The 26,991-nt window shown below is 43.8% G+C and overlaps 1 protein-coding gene and 1 pseudogene across 2 annotated transcripts in view; both read right to left on the bottom strand.

Annotated features, from left to right (window-relative positions):
* The window catches only part of TMEM161B (transmembrane protein 161B), a 69,005-nt gene extending 43,020 nt beyond the window's left edge, over nucleotides 1-25,985 (bottom strand). Inside the window, exons 1-2 of one of the 2 annotated variants that reach the window (XM_077462430.1) lie at nucleotides 25,812-25,985; nucleotides 8,077-8,150 (exon numbers count right to left, since the gene is read on the bottom strand). In XM_077462430.1, coding sequence (XP_077318556.1) covers nucleotides 8,077-8,079 — 3 coding nt within the window. In that variant the 5' untranslated portion in view covers nucleotides 8,080-8,150; nucleotides 25,812-25,985. Of the gene's footprint in view, nucleotides 1-8,076; nucleotides 8,151-8,267; nucleotides 8,287-25,811 lie in introns of those variants that run through there. The other variant, XM_077462431.1, reaches the window with a different exon arrangement.
* LOC143941248 (zinc finger BED domain-containing protein 4-like) lies at nucleotides 19,622-21,136 on the bottom strand (annotated as a pseudogene).
* Nucleotides 25,986-26,991: the final 1,006 nt, after the last annotated feature.

Below are 26,991 nucleotides of genomic sequence, written 5' to 3'. Positions count from 1 at the left end.
ATCTTTGCAGCCTCGCCAGGGTGGAGGAAGAGAGAGGGTGGCCAGATCATGACTGGAGGAAGAGGACAGCCAGGGGATCACAAAGTGAGAATAGCACGCTATTACAGCTTACATGAAATAGCCTCCACTCTGCTCGCCGTCACACACAGCCCCGCTTCCTCCTAACCCTGCTCCTGTGGTAGACAGCATGCATCCCAGCATTGGACCCGCATTCTGTCTGGGGCTGTGTGTGATGGCGAGCAGGGCGGAGGCAATTTCAATGCAAGCTGTAACAGCGCACTATACTGCTTGGTGACCTCATGGCTCTCCTCTTCCTCCATGCTCTCTTCCACCATAGCGATCACTGAGAGAAAAGCTCTCGAACCACCCCACCCGCCGGTGGTACTCAACGCCCCACTCCCAGGCAGCTCTGCTTGCAAGCCCTCATTTTCCACTCGCAAAATGCGAGCAGGAGAGTGGAAAATTTGAGGGCTGCCCGACAAAGCGAAGCTCCACCTAAAAGGGAAAGTTCCGCTTTAAGCACAGCTCCCCCCTTCCCCTGCCACATTTGGCATGTACCTAGTTTTGACAGGTAGCGGCTTCTACTTTCCGAGCAGAAAGTTCTCATCTCCCCCTACTTCCATGCAGTCTTCTAGGAGATGTCAGACGTCCCAGAAGACTGCCAGACCAATTAGCAGGCACAGCGCAACTCGCGAATGTGCAGTACGCACCCTGTTGTGAAGCTGCAAGCTGTTCACACCGGAATGCGGTACAGGAAACCCATGTTCTGTGCGTGTTTTCTGTACCATATAAAAAATGCACTGGGGCGTGTGATCTGCTGTCGGTGTCAATGTATTCCTAATGACGACTCAAAACACATATTACAAACCAAGTGCATTTGCCTGCAGTGGATCGTGTGGTACCACAGTTCCATGCAATCCAGTGCAGTGCATTTTTGAAAAGCAATGCATGCACTAATTATGGTGCAGTCATTTATGCATCTTTACGCATGTAGGGCTGAAACAACTAATCAACATAATCAAATATTATCAATTAGGAAAATAGTTGTCAACTATTTTCATAATCGATTAATTGGTCAGCTGATTAGTTGGTCTGCATACAGAATGTGTGTATTTTATATATCAGAAAATACAGAGCAACACACATACAGCTCAATACTCCGTCCATACATGTCAGTAATGACTGATGGGAGATGTAGTCTTGGGCAGCAAAAGGAAGCGAGTGATTCTAAAAGGCAGAAGTATTTTTACTTTGCTATAGGGGAACTCTATACTATACGTTGCAGCTTGCTATAGGGGGCACTCCGAAGGCAGGAAGAGCCAGAAGCGTCGGTGGGGGACCTTAGAAGGATTATTGGGGCTGCTCTGTGCAAAACCATTACACAGAGCAGGTAAGTGTGATACGTTTATTGTATAAAAAATAGAAAATAAAAATCACTTTAACTGCTTGCTGACCAACCGCCGTCGTTATACGATGCCAGGTTGGCTCTCCTGCACAAATCACTGTAGCTGTATGGCTGCGGGAGCGTGCTCGCAGGCCGGGTGCACTCAATGCCCGCCGGTGACCTGTGATCGCTTAATACAGAGGCAGAATGGGGAACTGCCTTTGAAAACAAGGCAATTCCCCATTCTGACAGGTGACATGACCGGGATCAATTGTTCACAGTCAGTCAGTCATCGAGAATAGTGATTTCTGTCATGTCCCTGACGGCCCATCCTCCCTACAGTTAGGCCCCTTTCACAACGGGGCATTTTTCAGGCGCTACAGCGCTAAAAATAGTGCCTGAAAAAAACGGCCCCTTTCACACTGGAGAAGTGCACTAGCAAGTCCTGCTAGCAGCATCTATTCATTGCTCTTAAATCGCTCCTACCCATTGAAATGAATGGGGCAACGCGGCTATACCACAAGCAAAGTGCTGCTGCAGCAGTTTTAACCCTTTTTCAGCCACTAGCGGGGGTTAAAACTGCGTCGCTAGCGGCTAAATACCAGCGTTAAAACGACGGTAAAGCGGCGCTAAAAATATCGCTGCTTTACCGACGCCTGCACCGCCCCAGTGTGAAAGGGGCCTTAGAACACACCTAGGAAACACATTTTACCTCTTTGATAGCCCCCTAATGTTAACCCCTTCAATGCCAGTGACATTTATACAGTATTCAGGGGTTATTTATAGCATTGATTGCTGTATAAATGTCAATGGTCCCAAAACAAGTGTCAAAAGTGTCCGATCTGTCCAGCGCAATGTTGCAGTCCTGCTAAAAGTTTCAGATTGCCGCCATTACTAGTAAAAAAGATAAAAATGCCATAAATCTATCCCCTATTTTGTAGACGTTATAACTTTTGCGTGAACCAATCAATATACGCCTATTGCAATTTTTTTTTTACCAAAAATATGTAGAAGAATATATATTGGCCTAAACTGATGAATACATTTTTTTTTATAATTTTTTGGGATATGCATTATAGCAAAAAAAATAGAAATTTCTCGTCAAAATTTACGCTCTTTGTTTGTTTGTTTATAGCGCAAAAAATAAAAACCGCAGAGGTGATCAAATACCACCAAAAGAAAGCCCTATTTGTGTGGGGGGGGGGACGGGACATCAATTTTGTTTGGCTAAAACGTTGAAAGACCACGCAATTTTCAGTTAAATCGATGCAGTGCGGTATCACAAAAAAAAGAATGCCCGGTCATTAGGGGAGCCAATCCTTCTAGAGCTGAAATGGTTAAAGGCTTTGAAGGGAAGATCAGCATCTAAACCCAGAAAAGGTGGAGTCTGATAGACTAGAGGTAATATAAGGCATTACAATTAAAGTAAACATTTACCAGTATTGTGCATTATATTTAAAATTATCAATGAAAAAATAAAATAAAAGCTTTTATAGTACTACTTTTATATTAAATGATATTTTTGTATTTACCAGCATAAATGACAGCAGGTGCAGGTAGCTTGTATCAAGCTATCCATCTGCCTATGACAAGGACGTCTGTCATATATATTATATTACAGTCCTGAATGAAGAGCTGCAAAACAGCACTTTAAATCCATTTAATTTTTTTATTGAACTAAAATTTTTGATCTCAGAGTCTGATGAGTTGTAGCAGATTCAACCTCTAGTAGTATATACAGTATATCTCTTGTATGCTATTCTCAGAATGGATTCGATATTTTGTTCCTTGACCATATAGCTGGTTATTTATTATTTACTGCTGCAAACAGATAACATTTAAGAATAAATAGCTTTTTTTTTTTAACTTTACATATTAACTAAATTATGCACTACTTTTTTTTTTTAGGTCATTATCGCATTATAAAACAATAAATTGACCAACTAATCGATTATGAAAATAATTGTTAGTTGCAGGCCTATACACACGTATATATTGCAACACTGCAGATGTCTTTGCTAAAAATCTCACACAATCTTGCAGTTTATACACAAGATTTCCAGGGAAGGCACTGGGTGAGGTAGCCTTCCCAGATTTCTTTTGCAAGGCCCTGGTTACATCACCAGTGCCTCTAGAGATCAGAAGTGCTTGTAGTTGGAGCTAACAGCCGAATGCTTTTTTTGACCACAGAAACTAAGATGAAGGTCAGCTTCAAAGGATATCCAGCATCACCAAAGCATCACAGAAGCATCAAAAAAAGCAGGCTAAAGCAGTAGGCGTTTTAATGTGTGTTAAAGTCAAGGCAAGTGTAAATTAACGCTAAGACAGGAAGTGTGTTACTAGTGGGATCGCCAGGTGAAAATAAAAAAAGGAACAAAAAGCATGAAAATTGTAAGTTAATGCAGCTACCACATCTAAGGACTGATCAGCTGTCATATAATACATTTTTGTTTTGGGGTTTGGATAGACTAAGATTTTGAAAAAGGTGGGGCTAAAGAGGCTTTTTGGTGATCTGAAATAACAGGCAAACATCTGGAGGTAGTAATTCGATTTTTTATTAACACCTATAGGTTTAACACCACATGTATTACAAATGGCAATTTTGTATTTTTTTTTTTTTTTATACTACAAAAAGGTATGAGCTGTAATTTTTTTTATGTAAAAAATTATTATTAAACCTTCCCGTGTCCCCAAATCATGTTCAAAATTCACAAAAAGCAGGCCTTGTAAATAAGGCTAGTGTTGAATGAAGTATAAATGAAGAAAATAGGTTAAAAAGGATCAGATAGGTATCTTTGCCCTCTAAAAATACACACCACCACAACCTTGTAAGCATCTAGAATGATTGAGTTGTATGTTACGGTAAATAGGTTGTAAACCCTCTTTTTTTCACTTTCATCTATCTGCATCTTATGCATGAAGGTAAAAAAACACCTGGCAGTCACCTCTTGATCGGCTAGACTGATAGAAGCACAGCGGTTGACTCCTGCTGCCGTCAATCAAATTGGCAGCGGGGGTTGGGCCGAGTCCGGCATTCGTGTCTGTGGTAACCCCCTCGGAAGAGCGCTTCTCCAAGGGGGTTATCGGATGTGGGGAGGAGCCGCGAGAGCCGCCAGGGGACCCCAGAAGAGGATGTGGACATGACATGTATGTTGTTAATAAAAAAAAAAAAAAAAAAACGGTCCTTTATAATCACTTTAATGTAGCTTTCCTTTTAAGCTCCAACATCAAAACAAAAGCAGATCCATGTTTGAGATATGTGATCTATACAAGACTAAAGCTTAGTACACACTATTCGTTTTTTGGTAGAACGAAAAAAAAAGAAAAAAAACAAACAAAAAAAAACTGTCAGAGCCACTGTACTAACCATCCAACATTAGTACAGTGATCTTCCCTGCTGAGCCGTTTTTGTTCTGACAGGGGGACGTCCCCCCTCCCCCACCCGAGAACACCCTGATCGGCGCTCCAAGCCGATGGGCCTCAGGAGCCAGTCGACTGCTGGTTGCCCAGCATGGTCATCCAACAGAAGTCGGCTTCTGTAGGTCTGGGTGCCATACACAAGGGCCGAACATCGGCCCGTTTTTATTGAACCGGCCAATGTCAGCCGGCATTCAGCCCATGTGTACGGGGTTTAAAGGGGTTGTGAAGTCAGAAGGATTTTTTAGCCTTCTGTGTGCAGCAGCCCCCCCCCCGCTCAGCCCCTCTAACACTTACCTGAGGTCTCTCTCTGTCCAGTGATGTCCAAAAGTGTCTTAGCCGTCCAAAAATCTCCTTCTTGATTGGCTGAGACACAGCAGCAGCACCATTGGCTCCTGCTACTGTCAAAGTCAGCTAGCCAATCAGGGAAGAGAGGGGGCAGGTCTCCATGCCTGAATGAACACAGTGAGCTGTGACTAAGCTCAGGTGCCCCCCTAGCAAGCTGCTGAATGTGGGGGCACTGAACAGGAGGGGGGAGCAGCATCTCAGAAGAGGGACCCGAGAGGAGGAGGATCCAGGCTGCTCTGAACAAACACACTGCAACAGAGCAGGTGAGTATAACATATTTATTATTTTTATTGGGGAAAAACATTTTTTTATAATCATTTTAAGGGTGTAACCACACTTGCAAATGCATTCTGCCTCTGATTACATGCAAGAACCCCAGCGGGGGCTCCTACAATAAGAAACATTGAAAAACAACAAGAGGCTGTTGGTTCCCAAAGCTAATCGCAACCACTCGCGTGTAATCTCTCAAACAGCATTCGGCCCTAGGCGCAGACTGCTTGCATCCAAGGCTGGTGGCTGTTGCCTGTGATTGCTGCATGAGGGATTACACGCAGGTGGGCATGATAAACTGCGGGAGCCGGCAACCTCCCACTGTTTTCAATGGAGTTGCCTCTCACAGTTGATCGCTGGAGTTCTCACGTGTAATCGGAGGCAGGGTGCATTCCAAAGCTTCCCCATACGCTATACGAATTTCAGCTGGTTTCTGATGAACCTGCAGAAATTCGCTAAGTGGGTGGCCCTCTTGCAACAAAGGCTGAATGAAAAAAAAAAAATAATAATAATAATCTATTAAAGCGGCTATAAACCCGCTGAATGTTTTTTTTTTTACTACTCACCTGCAAAGGAAAAGGCATAATGAGCTAGTATGCACCGCATACTAGCTCATTATGAAATACTTACCTTAGAACAAGGCCCCGACATCTGGCTCGATCCACGCCAAGGGAGCTGACATGTTCCCTTGGCGTTTCTTCCGGGTATCGCGGTTCCGGCGCTGTGAGTGGCCAGAGCCGCGATATCATTACTCCCGCGCATGCGCGCGGCAGATTTCTTCCTGGCAGGGTTCGGCGTCTGCCGGACTTTCAGCCGAGAATCCCCTATGCGCATGCAGTCAGAGGCGCTTTGCGAGGGGAATATCTCCTAAACTGTACAGGTTTAGGAGATTTTTTTTTACCTACAGGTAAGCCTTATTATAGGCTTTCCTGTAGGTAAAAGTCCCAAAATTGACTATACAACCACTTTAAGGTATGGTCAGCTTAAACATGTCTACATTTCACCAATATTTAAAAGGAAACCGGCTCTACAGGCAGTGAACAATTACCTAGCAAGGAAGCAATAGGAAAATTATCAAACAATGTATAATTATTGGCAAAAGATGACTATATATTGACTTTAAAGTGACTAGCTGCCCAAACAGATTTCGACACACTGAGAATAGAAACTTGTTAAAATAGAACATTGGGTCACCCTGTTATAAGCAATAAAGTATGAGATTTTACTCTTCTCGGATGGTGGTATCAAAGCAGACCTTGCAGTCCAAATTAAACAAAGAAAAAATCTTTTTTTAAATTATGACAGCAGGTGCGGGGAGAAGATCCCATATATATAGATATATCAAAAAATTGGAGATGCAATCTCAGTTTCAGTTGGGTTTCTTTACTTCAAATCTTCATGCATATAAAAGGTTTACAAGGGACTGCACAGTTTCAGACAAACATGTCCTTCATCAAGCTGCATGCAGCTTGATGAAGGACAAGTGTTCGTCTGAAACAGTGCAGTCCCTTGTAAACCTTTTAGATGCATGAAGATTTAAAGTAGAGAAATTCAACTGATATTTGCATCTCCAATTTTTGATACATGTCTTTTGCTGTGATTGTCACATGGCAAAGTGCACATGTAAAAAAAAAAAATACCAAATTTTGTCTATGAGCTTCTTTGGCATGATGTGAATGTGGTCACGTGAATGGACTGCCTTATGTGTGACGTGCAGAAATTCGCTTTTCAAAGCAATAGTGGGAATCTGTGTTCCCACTAAGCAATATGTGAATGGGGCCTCAAGGGGCTGCCCTCCCTATGTGCGGCATGCAGAAATATGATTTACAAATCGCTATCGGGAACCGGCATTGCTGCTAAGAGATTTGTAAATGGGGCCCCAAGCATAACCTGCATTTCTTTTAGTAAATGTTTTTTTTATGTGGCCTAATAAAATGTGAATGAAAAAAAACAAAAAACACATGCCTGTAATCTTTGGTGGCCACAGCCAAAGTTACATATGCAAAAGGTATAATGCTCAGAAAACTTACTGCACATACATAGTAATCATTCATCCACAGCGAGGAAAGGACAGAGATCTGACATTGAAACTCCAGAACATATTTGAATTACGTCAATGTATTTCCTTTCAAAGGAAAATCCTTAAAACATTTCAACTCATATTTTATATGTTTAATTAACATGGAACTTCACCCTAAAGGGGATTTATTCTGCCTTATATCCTCCCCCTCTCCTTTACCACATGCTCATTTTTAGTAGGGAGCAGGTACTTAGTTTTGATAGGTATCCGCTCCCACTTATGCTTGGATTGCCTAGGTGATCTGAGAAGAAGTTCAGTACCCCTCTCTTTGCCTGCAGCCTTAGGGGGACACGTCACAGGTCCAAGAAGGGTGCAAGACCATTTAGTAGGCAGCCATCTATGAAGCCACAAGGAGTTACAGCCTGTTTCCCACAGTAAAGATGATGGCATCAGGGACTCAAAGACCCATGAAGAACTAGACAGGATGAAAACAGCACTGGATAACTAGACAGGCAAGTGTCCTTTTATTAAAAGTCAGCAGCTACAGGATTTGATCCTCTTTAACTGCAAACACACCACAGGACCCTTAAAGAAATATACCATACACACATCAAATTAAGATGAATATTAAACTCACCATTTTTCCGGTAAAGGCTTGTGCTCCTTAACTCTTGACAACGTGGCTTTGTGTTCCGATATCATAAATAGGCACTAAAATGTTAAGAAGGGAAATTCTTAGTGCCTAGATAAAATGCTACATGTGGTATTAAATGGCATGTCAATACAATAAACTATAAAATTTAACTGATGCTTCCAAGGAACCCGTACACTAAAACAAGAGAGTATATAGACAGTGTAGTTCTCAGATCTTGAAGCAGAAATACCTGAAGCTGCAGCTACAAGGTGTATCCTTACAGGACAAGGAACTCCCATGCTGCATATATTAGCATACAATGAGAACAGAGTGAATGAGTACAATGGGGACAGAATGAGGATGTGTAATGAAAAACAATGTACATGGAATCCAAAAGGCATACTTAAATATTGTACTTTTTAATCCATGTGAAAGTTAACACTAATACAATTTGGTAAAATGGTACATAGGTAAATATTTTAATTGGGATATTAGGAATAAGCAGCAAAAGAAATTCAAAAGGATAACAAGAGACATATACAAGTTACCAGTTGCCCCTGCACTATATAAAAAAAAAAAAGCTTTGGTTTTAGATATACTTTAATCATTTCCTGTCCAGCGTGCGTGTGCGTGCGTGCGTGTGTACACAATACACTATTGTGCAAAAGTTTTAGGCAGGTGTGAAGAAAAAAAATGCTGTAAAATTAAGAATGCTTTCAGAAATAGTGGTAATAGTTTAAAAAGTTTACTGTAAAATAGTTAAAAAGTGTTAATCATTTTATTTTCAATGAACAAAAGAGAAATCCAAATCAATTTCTGGTGGGACATGGAAACAAGGCTAAGACTCAACTACGCATGAAAACATAGGAACTGGGGTACAGAAAAATGGCAGCTAGGGCTCTGGACTGATGAGTCAAAATGTAAAGTATTTGGCTGTAGCAGGAGGCAGTTTGTTCTCCGAAGAGCTGAATGGCGGTACAAAAATGAGTGTCTGCAAACAGTGAAGCGTGCTGGAGGTTCCTTGCATTTTTTCAAATGGATTGGAGATTTGGTCAGGATCAATGGAGTACTCAATACTGAGAAATACAGAAAGATCATTTAACCATCATGCCATTCCATCAGAGAGGCGTGTGACCAGTCCCAAATGTATTATTTAGCAGGACAGACGACCAAAAACATACAGCCAATATCATTAGGTACCATCTTCACTGTAAAGAACAAGGAATCCTGGAAAAGATGGGTTGGCCCCCACAGAGCCCTGATCCCAACATCATTGAGTCTGTCTGGGATTACATGAAGAGACAGAAGGATACGAGGAAACCTACATCCATAGAAGATCTGTGGATATTTCATATCCAAGATATTTGGAACAACCTACCTGCTGAGTTCCTTCAAAAACTGAGTGCAGGTGTACGTAGAAGAATTGAAGACTTGATACTGTTTTGAAGGCAAAGGGTGGTCACACCAAACAATTGAATTTGGATTTCCCTTCTGTTCATTTACTTTCCATTTTGTTAATTGATAAAAAAAATCAAATATTCACAGTTCCATTTCTGAAAGCATTCTTAGCGACTTTCCTACCAGCCGCCACAGTTGTACAGTGGAAGGCTGGCTTGACTGCGCGTATCGCCTTCATTGTACGTTGGACGCATACACATCGATCTGTGGGCGTGCGCATTTGGTAGTTGGGGAGCCAATCAGCAGGCCACCCGCGATCTCTCCACTGAGAGGCAGAACGGGGGATCTGCCAGTATAAACAAACAGATCCCCGTTCTGTCAGAGGAATTAAGTGTTCCGGAACAGTGATCTCTCTCTACTCCCTGCCTGTCAGTCCACTTCCCCCACAGTTAGAAAGCCCCTCCCCTAGGGAACATTTAACCCTTTGATTGGCCCCTAGTGTTACCCCCCCCCCCTTCCCTGCCAGTGTAATTTATACAGTAATCGGTGCATTTTTTTTTTAGCACCGATCGCTGTATAAATGTCACTGGCCCGAAAAAATAGGATTTTTATAACAGCTTACCTGTAAAAATCATTTTCTTTTGAAGTACACCACGGGACACAGGGCCATAGTAATTACTATGTAGGTTATAGTCCACCTTCAGGTGCTGGACACTGGCACACCCTAAACAAGAAGTTGCCTCCCTATATAACCCCCTCCCACTACTGGGAGTATCTCAGTTTTGTAGCAAAGCAATACACATGTATACTAGAAAGAGGGGCGGGACCTCTGTGTCCCATGATGTACTTAAAAAGAAAAGGATTTTATAGGTAAGCTGTTATAAAAATCCTACTTTCTTTAATCATACATAATGGGACACAGGGCCATAGCAATTACTATGTGGATTGTCCCAGAGCAATGCCAACTGAGGGGAGGGAGACACAACCAAAGTAGGGCACCGTAAGATTAGAGGATTTATACTGCTATCTGCATTACACTGCGCCCAAAGGCGACATCCTCATGTCTTTTTACATCCACCAGAATCCATTTAGAAATAGTAGAATTCAATGCTGCCTGTCCTCTTTTAGGACCTTTAGGCAACACGAACAAAACATCTGTTTTCCGAATGTGAACAGTCGCCTTAAGTAGACTTTGACTGCTCTCACCACATAAGGAGAATGTAGTGATTTTTCTTCCATAGAACAGGGTTCTGGAAAAATTAAGGTAGAACAATATCCTGGTTTAGATAAAAACCCGATATTACCTTCTTTACAAGAAAGAGCAGCCAATTCTGATACCCTGCAAGCAGCAGATATGGTTACCAGAAGAGGAGTCAATAGTCCCACCACGGTCCCCTGAGGGAATTAGTCTTCTCCTGCCCCTAGTTGCTCAGTTTGAGGGTCCTGGGTAAGGGAAGAGAACCTGTCGCATTTTGACCCACACTGGGATGCAATTAAAGTTGCTAAACTTTTTTTTTATATCATAAAATAAACAGGGACTGCAGTGTTAAAAATACTTGCAGTCATTTCATGGCCCTGATGCTCACTCTGACCAGCCACCCCCTCTCAGGGAAGGATGCCATTTGTAGAGATGAGCAGGCTTTCCAGAGCTTGAGGGAGACCCTTTTAGCTCTTTTTTAGGGGGTGTTTCAACTCCCCCCTTCTGACCATAGCCCGATGCACAAAGCAGAGGTACTACCAGAAGAAATCGCATCCACTGCTTGAGCAATAGTCCAGCCACAGCCGCTGCTATTAATGCTCAGCTTGATGAAAATAGTAAATGCCTGTATCACCAAAATCTTAGGTGTCTCTGACAATTTTGCAGCCAGCATAAATGGAGTTGAAAAAAAAAAAAAAAAAAAAAAAAAACCACACACTCCCGTGTTGGAGGACAGCAACGCCACACTAAGCCCCGCCCCCACTGTTGTATCATGCACCACTCCTTTCTTTTTCAAAAAAGTTTTCTCACGCAAGCACGGACATCCGATTCAACGGGACTGGCTGAGTGAGGGAAGGGTGGCGTGCAGGAGACCTGGAAGCCGCCCTCGTGGAGGGGCAGTGAAAGAAAATGCAATTGCTGATCGTTTTTAGTTCTCCCTTATACTCTTGAAGAGGGGAAGAGTTCAGCTCAGGTGTCGGTGTCTGGAGGAAGCAAAACCCCCAAACTTACTGGAGGTTTGCCTGCTAGCCGGAGGAAAAAAAGTCTGCTGCTTCTGTGACACAGTGTGACTCTGAGCAAAGCATGAGAAGGTACGTGCTCCATACAGCCCCCAGTGGTGACACTTAGGCATGACAACATTTAAGTCAAAAGGAGACATTTCATAAAAATGAAAAATTGAATTCCTTAGAAAAACTCCACTTACCTTTCCCGCCGCAGGGTTTTCTGTGGTAAAACCAACAGACCCAAATCTTCACCCTTCACGGTGGATTCTGTTAAACCATCAGGAACCGTGGACCTTCGGGGAACCCACAGTCCTGGACCTCTAAAAAGCACCCCCCCAGTAAAATTTGATGGCCTTAATACTAAAAAGTACTGGATCCCAGGGTCCAGCTCTCTAAAATGAGAAGCGTTACAGGCAAAACCTTGTTTTTTCGGATACGAGGCCCGGGTACCATTCAATTCGGCTTAAAAGACACTTTTAATGGATCCGGCTGCATAGCTGGCCCCAGCAAGGATTGCTCCAGTGGAGCTCAGCACAGCACATCTTCAGTCGTGACCAACACTTAAGACACTGGCGAAAAAACTGAGATACTCCCAGTAGTGGGAGGGGTTATATAGGGAGGCAACTTCCTGTTTAGGGTGTGCCAGTGTCCAGCACCTGAAGGTGGACTATAACCCACATAGTAATTACTATGGCTGTGTCCCCTGATGTACGATTAAAGAAGAGTGTCAAAGTGTCCGATCTCTCTGCCGCAATGTCGCAGATCACCGCCATTACTAGTAAAAATAATAAAACAAATGCCATAAATCTATCATATTGGCCTAAACTGAGGAAGAAATTTGTTTTACATTTTTTGGAGGGGATATTTATTATAGCAAAAAGTTTTTGCTTTTTTTTTTGCTATAAACAAAAAAATAAATAAAAAATGCAGAGGTGATCAAATACCAGCAAAAGAAAGTTCTATTTGTGGGGGAAAAAGAAATAAAAGGACATCTATTTAGTTTGAGTACAAGGTCTTACGACCGCGCAATTGTCTGTTAAAACAACGCAGTGCCGTAGCACAAAAAAATGGCTTGGTCAGGAAGTGGGTAAGTTCTTCCAGGGTTGAAGTGGTTAATTTACAGCATTTTTGCATACCTGCCTAAGACTTTTGCACAGTAATATAATATTATATATATATATATATATATATATATATATATATATATATATATATATATATATATATATTTTTTTTTTTTTCCTGGAATCAAAATGATGGCCTGAGCGGCTCTCCAGGCACCCATTTACTTTTATGGGTTTGGAAAGTTACACCACCATTCCTGAGCCCTCCCAATTCCATTGGTGAGCCTGGAACCGCTACACTCTCAGGCTGGCTGCAGGGACACTGTTGCCATGAAAGGGGATAACGGTCTTAGAGCTGAACTCAGGTCATTTTTTTTCCCCCATGAAGTAGGGCTGTGCCTGCACTACATGGGTTAACTGCTTGTTTCGTCAAGGGCTGGCCGAAAATCTGTATACTCATCCGATCCTCCACTCCAACAGTAAAAGGCTGGGGCTGCAAGGACAAGTCTTGTACAGGGAGGATTAGGTAAGTATATCCCCGCTCTCCATTCTCCTAGACAAGGGATCTCCAAACAAAGGCCCTCCAGATGTTCAGGAACTACAATTCCCATCATGCCTAATCACGTCTGTGAATGTCAGAGTTTTACAATGCCTCATGGGACGTGTAGTTCTGCAACAGCTGGGGAGGCCATAGTTTTGAGATCCCTGCATTAGACCAATGGTCTCCAAACTGTGGCCCTTTGCACGTTTTTATCTGGCCCTTGGAGCACTATTTTCATCCACAGATACTATCAATGGGACATAATTCCTCCCAATGACACCGAAGATGGCGCACAATTCCTCACAATGAAACCAACAATGGGACGCTATTCCTCCCACTGACACCAAAGATGGGTCATTGCTTATTCCCACTAATGCCCCGACTTCCTTTTCAATTCCCAATGGCCGCAGTCCGGCCCCCCTGAAATGTGAAAGACATTTGTTTAGAAAGTTTGGAGACTCCTGCCCTAGACAAAAACAAGCAGTTAACCCATGCAATGCAGGTACAGCCCCACTGAATGGGAAAAAAAAATTGTTCAGCTTTAAGACCCAATAAAAAGCGTGAAGCCATCACGCAGAAAACAAATACAATCCCAACGGGGAAATACAATCCTTCCCCACCATCCAAAATGTTTTGGCCGGACTTGAACTTAATGTAGGACAAGGTTTTGGTGTGTCTCCACTTCAAGGCCCAAGAAGTACAGGTGCACTTGAAAGCTTGTCCTAAAAATTTGGATGTTTGTGCAAATAAATAAAAAAAAGTTTCACAGTACTCAATTTCTGCTATTGCAAGTACACTAATATGGCTACAATCACCTCAAGCAAAAGTAATGTAGGCAAATTATTAGAGAATTTACGGGTAAAGAGAGGAGAAAATTTTGACTAAAACTGGCCAATGCTTGGGATGTCAACAATTACAAATAAGTATGGGACATCTCCTACATAAGAATAGCTCAGCTCATATTGACATTATTGAATTCCATATTGCTCTCCACTGAAACAAAGTTTTGTACAATGCTAGGTATATTGCAAGAGGTGAGAACACAAAAGACACAAAAGACCTTAGGTAGATTTATTGCTGCCAGATATCAAACCATCATGTCAATTTTATTAGTACTGCGAAATACAGCGTATGGGTCTCAAATAAGGTCCATTGAATGCTGAAGTGTGACAGAATGTCCTCAATGTATGATGCAGAGATTTTCAAATACACTTTTGTGTGGTGACACAGCTGAAAAAGTTTGTGTAAGACTTATTCCTAAACAAGAAACATTTTATATTACTCAAAGTCACATCTTACTGTATCATATAACCAAGAAATAGGCAAAGCCTCAAATAGGACAGAAGCAACTGAAGAGATTGTCACCAATGTAAAAATCACAAATAAATCTAGCATTTTAACCACTTGCAGACCAGCAACATACCGGTATGTCACTAGATTGGAAGGGTAATTTCTCAATCATCACTGCAGCTACAGCAATGATCAGTATGTCATTTTTTAGGGCCACTTCAATGCTTTCCTTCAATGTAAAAGTAAACCTAGCAGCTAAGAAGCTGCTGAATAACTTTTACAGGTGGCAGAAGGGGGTCCCACCCTCCTCCCATAGCTGCATTTACTGGGCTCTCCCGTATAATTGGGGAGGATGGGACTGGCGGCATCCGGTTCCTGGGACACAGTGAGAACTGATGTTGCTCCTCTCACTCCTCCATAAAAAAGGATGGTCCATGCTATCACAAGGGATGCTGTTCATCCAATCTGATAGCAATAAATGAGACAAAAAATAATAATAATAATAGGGATTAAAAAGAACACCTGCCTCGAATATATATACCGACACACGTACACACAGATCAGCCATAGCATTATGATCACTGACCGGTAAAGTGAATAACATTGATTATTTTGTTACAATGGCACCTGAAAGTGGGTGAGATATATTGGGCAACATGTTGTTCCGGAAGTTGTGTTGAAAGTAAAAAAAATAAAATGGGCAAGTGCAATAATTTGGACGACTTTGACAAAAGTCAAATTGTAATGCCAACAGGGTCATGGGCAGCCAAGGATCACTAATGCAGGTGGGGAGCAAAGGATGGCCAGTGTAGTTCGATCAAATACAAGACCCATGGGAGTTACAATTGCTAAAAAGTTAATGCTGGCTCTGATTAAGGATGAGTTCCGACGTGTTCACACAGCCCACGTGCAGAGCCCGAGAGGAAGTCGGCACTGCGTTGCGCTAATCACAGGCAGCGAGACATTGTTCTGATGCATGAAATGTCTCACTGCCTGTGATTAGCGCAGTGCAGTGCCAACTTCCTCTCGGGCTCTACACGTGGGATGTGCGAGCACGTCGGAGCTCATCCTTAGTTCTGATAAAAAGGTGTCAGAACACATAGTGCGATGCAGTTTCTTGTATGTGGGGCTGTGCAGCCAAGAACTGGTCAGGGTGCACATGCTGACCCTTGTCCATAACCAAAGGTGCCAACAATGGGCAGATGAGCATCAGAACTGGTCCATGAAGATAAGAAAGAAGGATGCCTGGTCTGATGAATTCACAAATGGTTTGAGGCACACAATAGGCAGTTTGAGCTGCACAATCCAATTGTGCATCTGTGGGATTTGCTGGGAAAAACAAAACAATCTGCTATGGTCAGCTTGGTGTCAGATACCACAGCATACCTTCACAGGTCTAGGGTCTAGTGGAGTCCATACTTTGACAGGTAATGGTGGGTGGTAATAAATGTTATGGCTGATCTGTGTATACATCCTGGACAGCAAGTGGTTTCAGCTGCAGCCATCCCTGCTGAGCACAGGAACAATGGACATAGGGGCTCCCCTATAATGCAGAGCACAGAAACACAAAACACTGGGGCTCCCCTATCATGCGGAGCGCAGCAACACATATGGGGCTCCCCTATAACACTGAGCAAAGTAGGGGTGCACCAAATGGAAATTTTGGTGCTGAAACCGATACCGAAAATTAAGGATGCACTAACCGAAACAAAAAATTTGTTTTAAAAAAATATTTATATTATTTTTATATATAAGTGTATTGTATTCAATTTGTTAATTAATATCAATTTAAATTAATTTGAATTTATTGTTGGCACCTTTGGTGCAAGAAAGGTGAAGAAAAATGCAGTCTCTAACCATATCTTGTATCACGTCTGCAGTTTCTTACTTAAACACATTGCTAACAGTATTAGCAAAATTTCCATTCGATGCACCTGGCAGATATGATACTGAAGACGGTCAAAGACTGCAGACATAATAAAGGAGATGGTCAGAGACTGAAGACACGATACAAGAGATCAATGCAGCCTCACCAGTGTCCATCATATGCAGCCTGCCTGTGCCTGGATCAGATTGGCCATCTCCATGTGTCACGGAGCAGGGTTAGAATTTCCCGGGCCGCAGTAACAATGTACCACCTTCTGTGATCACGTCACACTGAATCAATGTTCCACCCTTGGATCAGTGTGCCATCTGTCACAGGAGGCGGGACATTGTTACTACAGTCCAGACAACACAGCTCCATGACAGGCGGTGATTGAGGGGAGTAGGAGGGAGTGGAGGACTGGGGCGCACCAGGGAGACACCCCCACAATGATAGCAGAAAATAAAACACTCCTGCGCACGAGTACCAGATTGACTAGATCTTGTGATGAATAGTGTCTGTAGCCTTGCTGCCCTCATGGAAAGCAGTATCCTAACAGTCAAAGAGAAAATTAGGAAAACAAGACCGCACCGACCTTGTGCATTATCCTTAGATAATTGTTTTATTTAGTAGTTATTAAAGAGGAAGTAAACCCTGATGAGTTTACTTCCTCTTTCATTCCCTGCAAAGGCAACGCATAATGGACTACTATGCATCGCATAGTAGTCCATTATGTGTCACTTACATGACACAAGAGCCAGCGAAGTCACCGCTGTCCCCTGTAGTCCGGCGCATCCATCTTCTCGGTGGGGTCTCGCAGCTCCGCCGCTGTCATTCGGCAAAGCCGCGATGACGTCACTCCGGCGCATGCGCACGGGAGCCGACACGCGCGGCAGCTCCATCGTTGAAAATGCCGCGCTCAGTGCGCCTATGTGCCGTAGACAGCGGTGCCTGTCTTCGGGCAAATATCTCCTAAACGTATAGGTTTAGGAGATATTTCTTGGACCTACAGGTAAGCCTTAATCTAGGCTTACCTGTAGGTCAAAGTGTGCTGTAAGGGTTTACAACCACTTTAAGCAAAATAGACAACTACTCACAAACGTATACACGAAAACTCATGATATAAGTAGTCTCCAGGTAATAGCAATTGTTTGAGGTGGTAGCCGACACTCCCACAATGTGCGGTACCCTGGGTGGGTCGAATGAAAAAACACAGTTTTCGTTCGATAGTTTTCAGCTGTGAAATTTCGGTGCACCTCTAGAGTAAAGGGACACATATGGGGCTTCCCTATATTGCTGGGCACAGGAACACATATGGGGCCTTCCCTGTAATTCTGAGCATAGGAACACATACGGGGCCTCCCCTATAATGCTGAGCACAGAAACACACATAGGGCACGCAACAGGTAAAAAAAAAAGAGCCCCACCAGCAGCTAAAAAGTGCCGCTATAACAGTGGTAAAGCACTGCTAAAACTAGCGGCGCTTTACCGCTAACGCTGGCACCAATCCAGTGTGAAAGGGCCTTAAAAGGGAGATTGTAGAACTACACAAGACTGGAATGGTCTACAAGACCATCACCAAGCAGCTTGGTGAGAGGGTGACAACAGTTGGTGCAATTTTTCAAATGGAAGAAACATAAAATAACTGTCAATCTCCCTCGGTCTGCGGCTCAATGCAAGATCTCACCTTGTGGAGTTTCAATGATCATAAGAACAGTGAGGAATCAATCAGCCAGGAACCACACAGGAGAATTTTAATAACTGATCTCAAGGCAGCTTGGACCATAGTCACCAAGAAAACAATTGGTAACACACTACACCATGAAGGACTGAAGTGCCCGCAAGGTGCCCTTGCTCAACAAAGCACATGTACAAGCCGGTCTAAAGTTTGCTAATGAACATCTGAAATGATTCAGAGGAGAACTGGGCAAAAGTGTTGTGGTCAGATGAGACTAGGGATCAACCAATATCGTTTTATTGTTGCCAATACGATACTGATATTTCGGTCACCTCAGCCAATATTATTGGCCGATATTTTGTACATTGAAACTTTTCAGAAATAACACCAAAAGTCAAGTATAAACTAAAAATGTTAATGTTTATTAAAAATTAAACATTAAGGGCTCGTGCTTCACATCATACCTACCCGAAAACTGATGGGAGAGAAAAAAAAAACACAGATTTCAAAACTGGCATCTGTCTGCAGTGCACAATGGTGTGATGAACAAGGTCTAAAAGTAAACAACTGGGAAAAATAAAGTGCTTGAAAAATAATAATGTCTTAAATGACTTCCCAAAACATAGAAAAAGTATAAATGGCCGAGCAAAAAGCTAGACAGTGGACAGGACACACAGGGAGATTTACTAAAGTTGGAGAGAGCAAAATGTGATGCAGCTCTGCACAGAAACCAATCCACTTCCATGCTTCATTGTCAAAATGTAATAGAACAAGCTGAAGTTAGAAGAGAGCTTAGAAGAAGCTTAGAAGAGTGATTGTCTACCATGCACAGCTGCATCAGATTCTCCAGTTTCAGTAAATCTGCCCCACTGCACTGAGTCTGACACTACTACACTTTCTTCTAGGGGTGCACCGAATGGGTTTTTTGGTGCCGAAACAGATACCGAAAAATACACTAGGACGGAAACCGAAACAGCACCAATACCGAAAGTGACTGTTTTTAAAAATATTTTTATACAGGAGATGGTCAGAGACTGCGGACATGGTACAGGAGATGGTCAGAGACTGGGGACATGGTACAGGAGATGGTCATAGACTGGGGACATGGTACAGGAGATGGTCAGAGACTAGGCACATGGTACAGGAGATGGTCAGAGACTGGGGACATGATACAAGAAATAAATGCAGCCTCATCAGTGCCACCAGCCAGTGTCCCTAGTAGCGCAGCCAACATCCCCATTGTAGCCTGTGAACGGAGAGGAGAGCCGCTGCCGCCTGTTTGATTACAGCGCCAGGAACATCACAGCTTTCATTTCAATAGCTGTGTGTTCCCCGCTGCGCATTGTCAAATACAGCCCCTCCCCCTTGTCCGAGCACTTTGATAGACAGATCCCCATCCAATCCTGGGATGGGTGATCTATTAAAGTTCCCCAGACAAGGGGGAGGGGCTGTGACGACGCACAGCGGGGAATACACAGCTATTGAAATGACCGCTGTGATGTTCCCGGCGCTGTAATCAAACAGGCAACAGCTCTCCTCTCTTCTATGGTATAGGAAGCCCCCGATAGGCGGCACCAGGGCGGGTCCCCATTTTTGGCTCAATTATCGGACATTTTTTTCTTTCGGCCAATTGCTGAAAAGTCCAAAACACACCAGTACAACATTTTTATTCTCTCCATGCTTCTCAAAGCATTTAGTAAGGCTGTCCCCTCGTGACCTGCCTTAATGCCATTTGTTGGGTCCTTCATTCTCTTGAAGAAGCATCGACAACACTCTCACACATGGGATGACAGATGACACAGATGAGTCATAATGACTCACCTCTAGTGTCACTTCCTCTATGGGGAGGAGGGTCTCAAAGACATTGGCTACAATGTCCCACTGATCAGCAGTTGGACAACTGTATCCTCCATGTTCGCCTGAATAGCTGCTCAGAGCTCTCTTCTGTTCCAGCATTCTTTGCAACATGTGAAGTGTTGAATTTCAAGGTGTTGGAACAGTCTGAATTAGGCTGTTTTTGGGTAGGCCAAGGTCTGCCTGAATGCATCAAAGTCTCTACTTGGCAAGGACTGAATGGTGGAAAAGGCCCGCGCACCTCTTCAGCATGCCAATTATATCTATCAAAGCTCTTTGGCTTGACAGACCATCCATCATTTACCACAAGTTGCAGGGTGTGTACCCTGTAGCTGAGGTCTGACACTTCAGCAAGCCTCATTCCTTTCACCATGTTTGCTCCGCTGTCACGAAGCACAAGCATCACTCAGTCTTTGTTTATTCTCCACTCTTCAAGCATGCCTAGAATCATTTCTCTAATTTACTCCTCCGTGTGGTATCCTTGCATCACCTTTGTATTCAACACCAATTGCCTTTTTGGTCATCTGCTGTCAATGAAGTGACATGCAATACTCAGTGACTCTGTTGGTCCTGACCAAGAGAGTGAGAATGAGAGTGAGCTGCCAGCATGCTCTGTTTGCAGCATAGCCTTTACTTTCTCAACTACCCTTTGGTGAATCTTTCCCAGCATTTCAGTTCGGTAATACTTTTCACTCTTCAGTGGGTACCTCGGCTCAGCTATAGTCATCAACTGCTGAAATCCAAAGTCAGACACCACTGTAAATGGCTGGTTATCTGTAACTATCATCTCTGTGATTGCTTTGTCCAGCTGTTGGGGTCTTCCGTCCAAATGTATCCACTTAGCTTTTTCTGAAGCATCCTTTATTGTCGTTTGGTGGGATTGTGGTATTTCATTTTGCAAATCAGTTTGTTTTCTCTGCACTTCATTATATAAAATTCAACATGATGAACTCTTAGATGGGCCCAAAGATTTGATAGTCAGTCGATCCCTAGATGAGACCAAAATCGAGCTGTTTGACATCAACTTAACGTGCTGTGGTTGCAGGAGTTGGAATACTGCCTACGACTGCAAGAACACTATCCCCACTATCAAACATCAAACATGGAGGTGGAAACATTATGCTTTGTGGGTGTTTTTCGGCATTCACATCAAAGACGATGGACGGAGCCATGTACCTTCAAATCTTGGGCGAGAACCTCCCTCAGCCAGGGCACTGGAAATGGGCCATGGATGGGCATTCCAGCATGACAAGGACCCAAAACACATGGGCCAAGGTAACAAAGGAGTGGCTCAAGAAGGTCCTGGAGTGGCCTAGCCAGTCTCCAAACCTTAAACCCATAGAAAATATGAAGAGGAGCCTGAAGGCTCGAGTTACCCAACCTCAGCCCCAAAACCTTAATTACTTGGAGAGGATCTGCAAAGAGGAGTGAGACAAAATCCCTCCTGAGATGTGCCCAAACCTGGTAGCCAACTACAAGAAACATCTGACCTCTGCGATTGCCAAGAAGGGTTTTGTCACCAAGTACTAAATCATGTTTTCGAAGGGATCAAATACTTATTTCACTCAATAAAATGCAAATCAAATCATAACTTTTTTTAAATTAGTTTTTCTGGATATTTTTAGTTGTTATTCTGTCTCCATGACCCCATTCACACTCAGCCGCGTTAGCAGTAAAGCACTGCTAGTTTCAGCTGCGTTTTAGCACCGCTTTTGCCCACTAGCGGGGGTTTTTTAACCACTGCTAGTGGCCGAAGAAAGGGTTAAAAACGCTCGTAATGAGGTGCTTATGAAGAGCTGCCCATGCATTCCAATGGGCAGGGGCGGTTTAGGAGCACTGTATACAGCACTCCTACCTAAACCGTCCCAAAGATGTGGCTTGCAGGACTTTTTGTACCGTCCTGCAAGCGAACCACCCCAGTGTGAAAGCACTCGGGCTTTCACACTGGGGTGGCATGGGAGGCGTTTTTCAGTCGCTATTTTTAGCGCTAAAACGCCTTCGGTGTGAAAGGGGTCTCCCTATTAAAATAAAACTACCATTAAAATTATAGATTGATCATTTCTTTGTCAGTGGGCACACGTACAAAATCAGCAGGGGATCAAATACTTAACCCCCCCCCCCCCCCCCCCACTGTATTCGGCTCCCCTAGAATACTGAGCACAGGAACACATATGGGGATTGCCTATATTGCCGAGTACAGGATCACATATAGGGCTCCCCTATAATAATGAACACACACATATGGGGGCTGCCCTATAATAATGAACACAGACACACATATGGGGGCTCCCCTATAATACCGAACACAGACATATGGGGCTCCCCTGTAATACTGAACACAAACACACATATATGGGGATTCACTATAACACAGACACACCTATGGGGCTCCCCTATAATACTGAACACAGACACACCTATGGGGCTCCCCTATAATACTGAACACAGACAAACCTATGGGGCTCCCCTATAACACTGAACACAGACACACCTATGGGGCTCCCCTATAACACTGAACACAGACACACCTATGGGGCTCCCCTATAACACTGAACACACACATATAGGGGCTCCCCTGTAACACTGAACACACACATATAGGGGCTCCCCTGTAACACTGAACACACACATATAGGGGCTCCCCTGTAACACTGAACACACACATATAGGGGCTCCCCTGTAACACTGAACACACACATATAGGGGCTCCCCTGTAACACTGAACACACATATAGGGGCTCCCCTGTAACACTGAACACACACATATAGGGGCTCCCCTGTAACACTGAACACACACATATAGGGGCTCCCCTGTAACACTGAACACACACATATAGGGGCTCCCCTGTAACACTGAACACACACATATAGGGGCTCCCCTATAACACTGAACACACACATATAGGGGCTCCCCTATAACACTGAACACACACATATGGGGCTCCCCTATAACACTGAACACACAGAAATACTGAACACAGACACACCTATGGGGCTCCCCTGCAATACTGAACACAGACACACCTATGGGGCTCCCCTGCAATACTGAACACAGACACACCTATGGGGCTCCCCTGCAATACTGAACACAGACACACCTATGGGGCTCCCCTGCAATACTGAACACAGACACACCTATGGGGCTCCCCTGTAATACTGAACACACACATATAGGGGCTCCCCTGTAATACTGAACACATGTGTGTGTTCAGTATTACAGGGGAGCCCCGATATGTGTGTGTTCAGTATTACAGGGGAGCCCCGATGTGTGTGTTCAGTATTACAGGGGAGCCCCGATATGTGTGTGTTCAGTATTACAGGGGAGCCCCGATATGTGTGTGTTCAGTATTACAGGGGAGCCCCATATGTGTGTGTTCAGTATTACAGGGGAGCCCCGATATGTGTGTTCAGTATTACAGGGGAGCCCCTATATGGGTCTCCCTTATAATACTGAACACACACACATATCGGGCTCCCCTATAATACTGAACACACACATATGGGGCTCCCCTATAATACTGAACACACATATATATGGGGCTCCCCTATAATACTGAACACACATATATATGGGGCTCCCCTATAATACTGAACACATATATATGGGGCTCCCCTATAATACTGAACACATATATATGGGGCTCCCCTATAATACTGAACACACATATATATGGGGCTCCCCTATAATACTGAACACACACATATATGGGGCTCCCCTATAATACTGAACACACACATATGAGGCTCCCCTATAATACTGAACACACACATATGAGGCTCCCCTATAATACTGAACACACACATATGAGGCTCCCCTATAATACTGAACACACACATATGAGGCTCCCCTATAATACTGAACACACATATGGGGCTCCCCTATAATACTAAACACACATATGGGGCTCCCCTATAATACTGAACACACATATGGGGCTCCCCTATAATACTGAACACACACATATATGGGGCTCCCCTATAATACTGAACACAAACACACATATGGGGCTCCCCTATAATACTGAACACACACATATATGGGGCTCCCCTATAATACTGAACACACACACATATGGGGCTCCCCTATAATACTGAACACACACACACACACACACACACACACACACACACACATATGGGGCTCCCCTAGAATACTGAACATACACACATATGGGGCTCCCCTAGAATACTGAACACACACACATATGGGGCTCCCCTAGAATACTGAACACACACACATATGGGGCTCCCCTAGAATACTGAACACACACACACCTATGGGGCTCCCCTAGAATACTGAACACACACACACCTATGGGGCTCCCCTAGAATACTGAACACACACACACCTATGGGGCTCCCCTAGAATACTGAACACACACACACCTATGGGGCTCCCCTAGAATACTGAACACACACACACACACCTATGGGGCTCCCCTAGAATACTGAACACACACATATATGGGGCTCCCCTAGAATACTGAACACACACACACATATGGGGCTCCCCTATAATACTGAACACACACATATGGGGCTCCCCTAGAATACTGAACACACACATATGGGGCTCCCCTAGAATACTGAACACACACATATGGGGCTCCCCTAGAATACTGAACACACACATATGGGGCTCCCCTAGAATACTGAACACACACACACACATATGGGGCTTCCCTAGAATACTGAACACACACACACATATGGGGCTCCCCTAGAATACTGAACACACACACACACATGGGGCTCCCCTAGAATACTGAACACACACACACACACATATATATATATGGGGCTCCCCTAGAATACTGAACACACACACACACATATGGGGCTCCCCTAGAATACTGAACACACACATATGGGGCTCCCCTAGAATACTGAACACACACACATATGGGGCTCCCCTATAATACTGAACACACACATATGGGGCTCCCCTATAATACTGAACACACACACATATGGGGCTCCCCTATAATACTGAACACACACACATGGGGCTCCCCTATAATACTGAACACACACACATGGGGCTCCCCTATAATACTGAACACACACACATATGGGGCTCCCCTATAATACTGAACACACACACATATGGGGCTCCCCTATAATACTGAACACACACACATATATGGGGCTCCCCTATAATACTGAACACACACACACATATATGGGGCTCCCCTATAATACTGAACACACACACATATGGGGCTCCCCTATAATACTGAACACACACACATATGGGGCTCCCCTATAATACTGAACACACACACACATATGGGGCTCCCCTATAATACTGAACACACACACATATGGGGCTCCCCTATAATACTGAACACACACACATATGGGGCTCCCCTATAATACTGAACACACACACATATGGGGCTCCCCTATAATACTGAACACACACACATATGGGGCTCCCCTATAATACTGAACACACACACATATGGGGCTCCCCTATAATACTGAACACACACACACACACACATATGGGGCTCCCCTATAATACTGAACACACACACACATATGGGGCTCCCCTATAATACTGAACACACACATATGGTTCTCCCCTATAATACTGAACACACACACATATGGGGCTCCCCTATAATACTGAACACGCACACATATGGGGCTCCCCTATAATACTGAACACACATATGGGGCTCCCCTATAATACTGAACACACACATATAGGGCTCCCCTATAACGTTGAGCACAGGGACACTGCACATATATGACAACAGAACAGGTGCAATGTGCTGCCATGCCTCCACCATGAGTCGCCCCATTCCCAGCAGCCCCCTGACACCTGTCCCCAGCACACACCTTTCTCTGCAGTCACCGGCTTCACAACACTTCTTGTGCTGGAGGTCACGCTAGGACCCCTCCACACACCAACATGGCGGCACCTGCCTCTCCTACTCGGCTACGGTAACCTAAAACACTGCTAACAGATGCTTCCTGCTCACCACACTCAAACTCTGGGCTTAGCAGGATAAGACGGCGCCTCGAATAACACAATGGTCTTTATCAGTGCTACTTTTTACACCATTTCTGAAACAGGCGCATTCAGGACAGCCTAGTTAGTAAAAAAAAGCCCCGTTTCTTTGTCCGCATGCGCACTAATTCGATCGATCCATTCCCAAAATTGAAGGGGTGGGTGTTAGTTGGAAGTATTCGTGCTAGTAAATTGTGGTATATTCCGCACGGTGGCTCTGTTATGGGTTCACAACCCAGCTCATCACGTGATTGCATGTGAGCTCCTGAGCCGTCATGATTGGTGTGGGCAATTCGGGTTATTCGTAGTCGGTTTGAGTGTGTATTTTTATCTATTGGGTTAGGCTGCATGGAGGCTGGAGGAGATGTGTTACGAATCCTGAACTCGTAACATCAAAATTTGTAGGGTGAAGAATTGTATACAGCGCTTCTCTCTGGATAAGGCCTGCTATAGAAGAGCAGAGCCATGGGTGTTCGCACAGAGGCGTGGTGAAGCTAAGAGGACCTGTTATCCACACACGATCCATCACAGAGGAACATGGCCAATAATAACTCTGCTCTGTCATTTCTAGTTTGTCTTTAAGTAGAAATATGAGCAAAGTGAGATTAACAGATGATGTATAGTCTGTGACTAGCATAAGGTGACCAGATTCTTGAAATGAAATCCGGGGACATATTTTTTTTATTGGCAAATGGTTAACTATTTTATAAGCATATTTTCCACAAATGATATATACAATGTATGTGTGTATGGAATGATTGTATGATATATGCATTATTTCTTATTTCGTCCATAAATAAAGATTTAAAAAAAGATAATTCTTACAATTGTATGAGATTTGAATACCAAATGTTATGAAGATAAGATAGAGAAAAAAAAGTGTGCAGGGCTCAGGAGCGCACTACATGAAGAACGCAGGGCTAAGGGCCGGTTCACACTGCAGGCGCGGCGAGGCGTCTCCGACTTGCCTCGCCGCGACCTCAGCGGCGACTTGCAGAGGACTTCTGT

The sequence above is a fragment of the Lithobates pipiens genome, unplaced genomic scaffold (assembly GCF_037356315.1).
Source record: "Lithobates pipiens isolate NorthernLeopardFrog02 unplaced genomic scaffold, aLitPip1_a1.2 Scaffold_3, whole genome shotgun sequence".
Lineage (NCBI taxonomy): Eukaryota > Metazoa > Chordata > Amphibia > Anura > Ranidae > Lithobates > Lithobates pipiens.
This window is presented reverse-complemented; position numbering and strand designations above follow the sequence as displayed.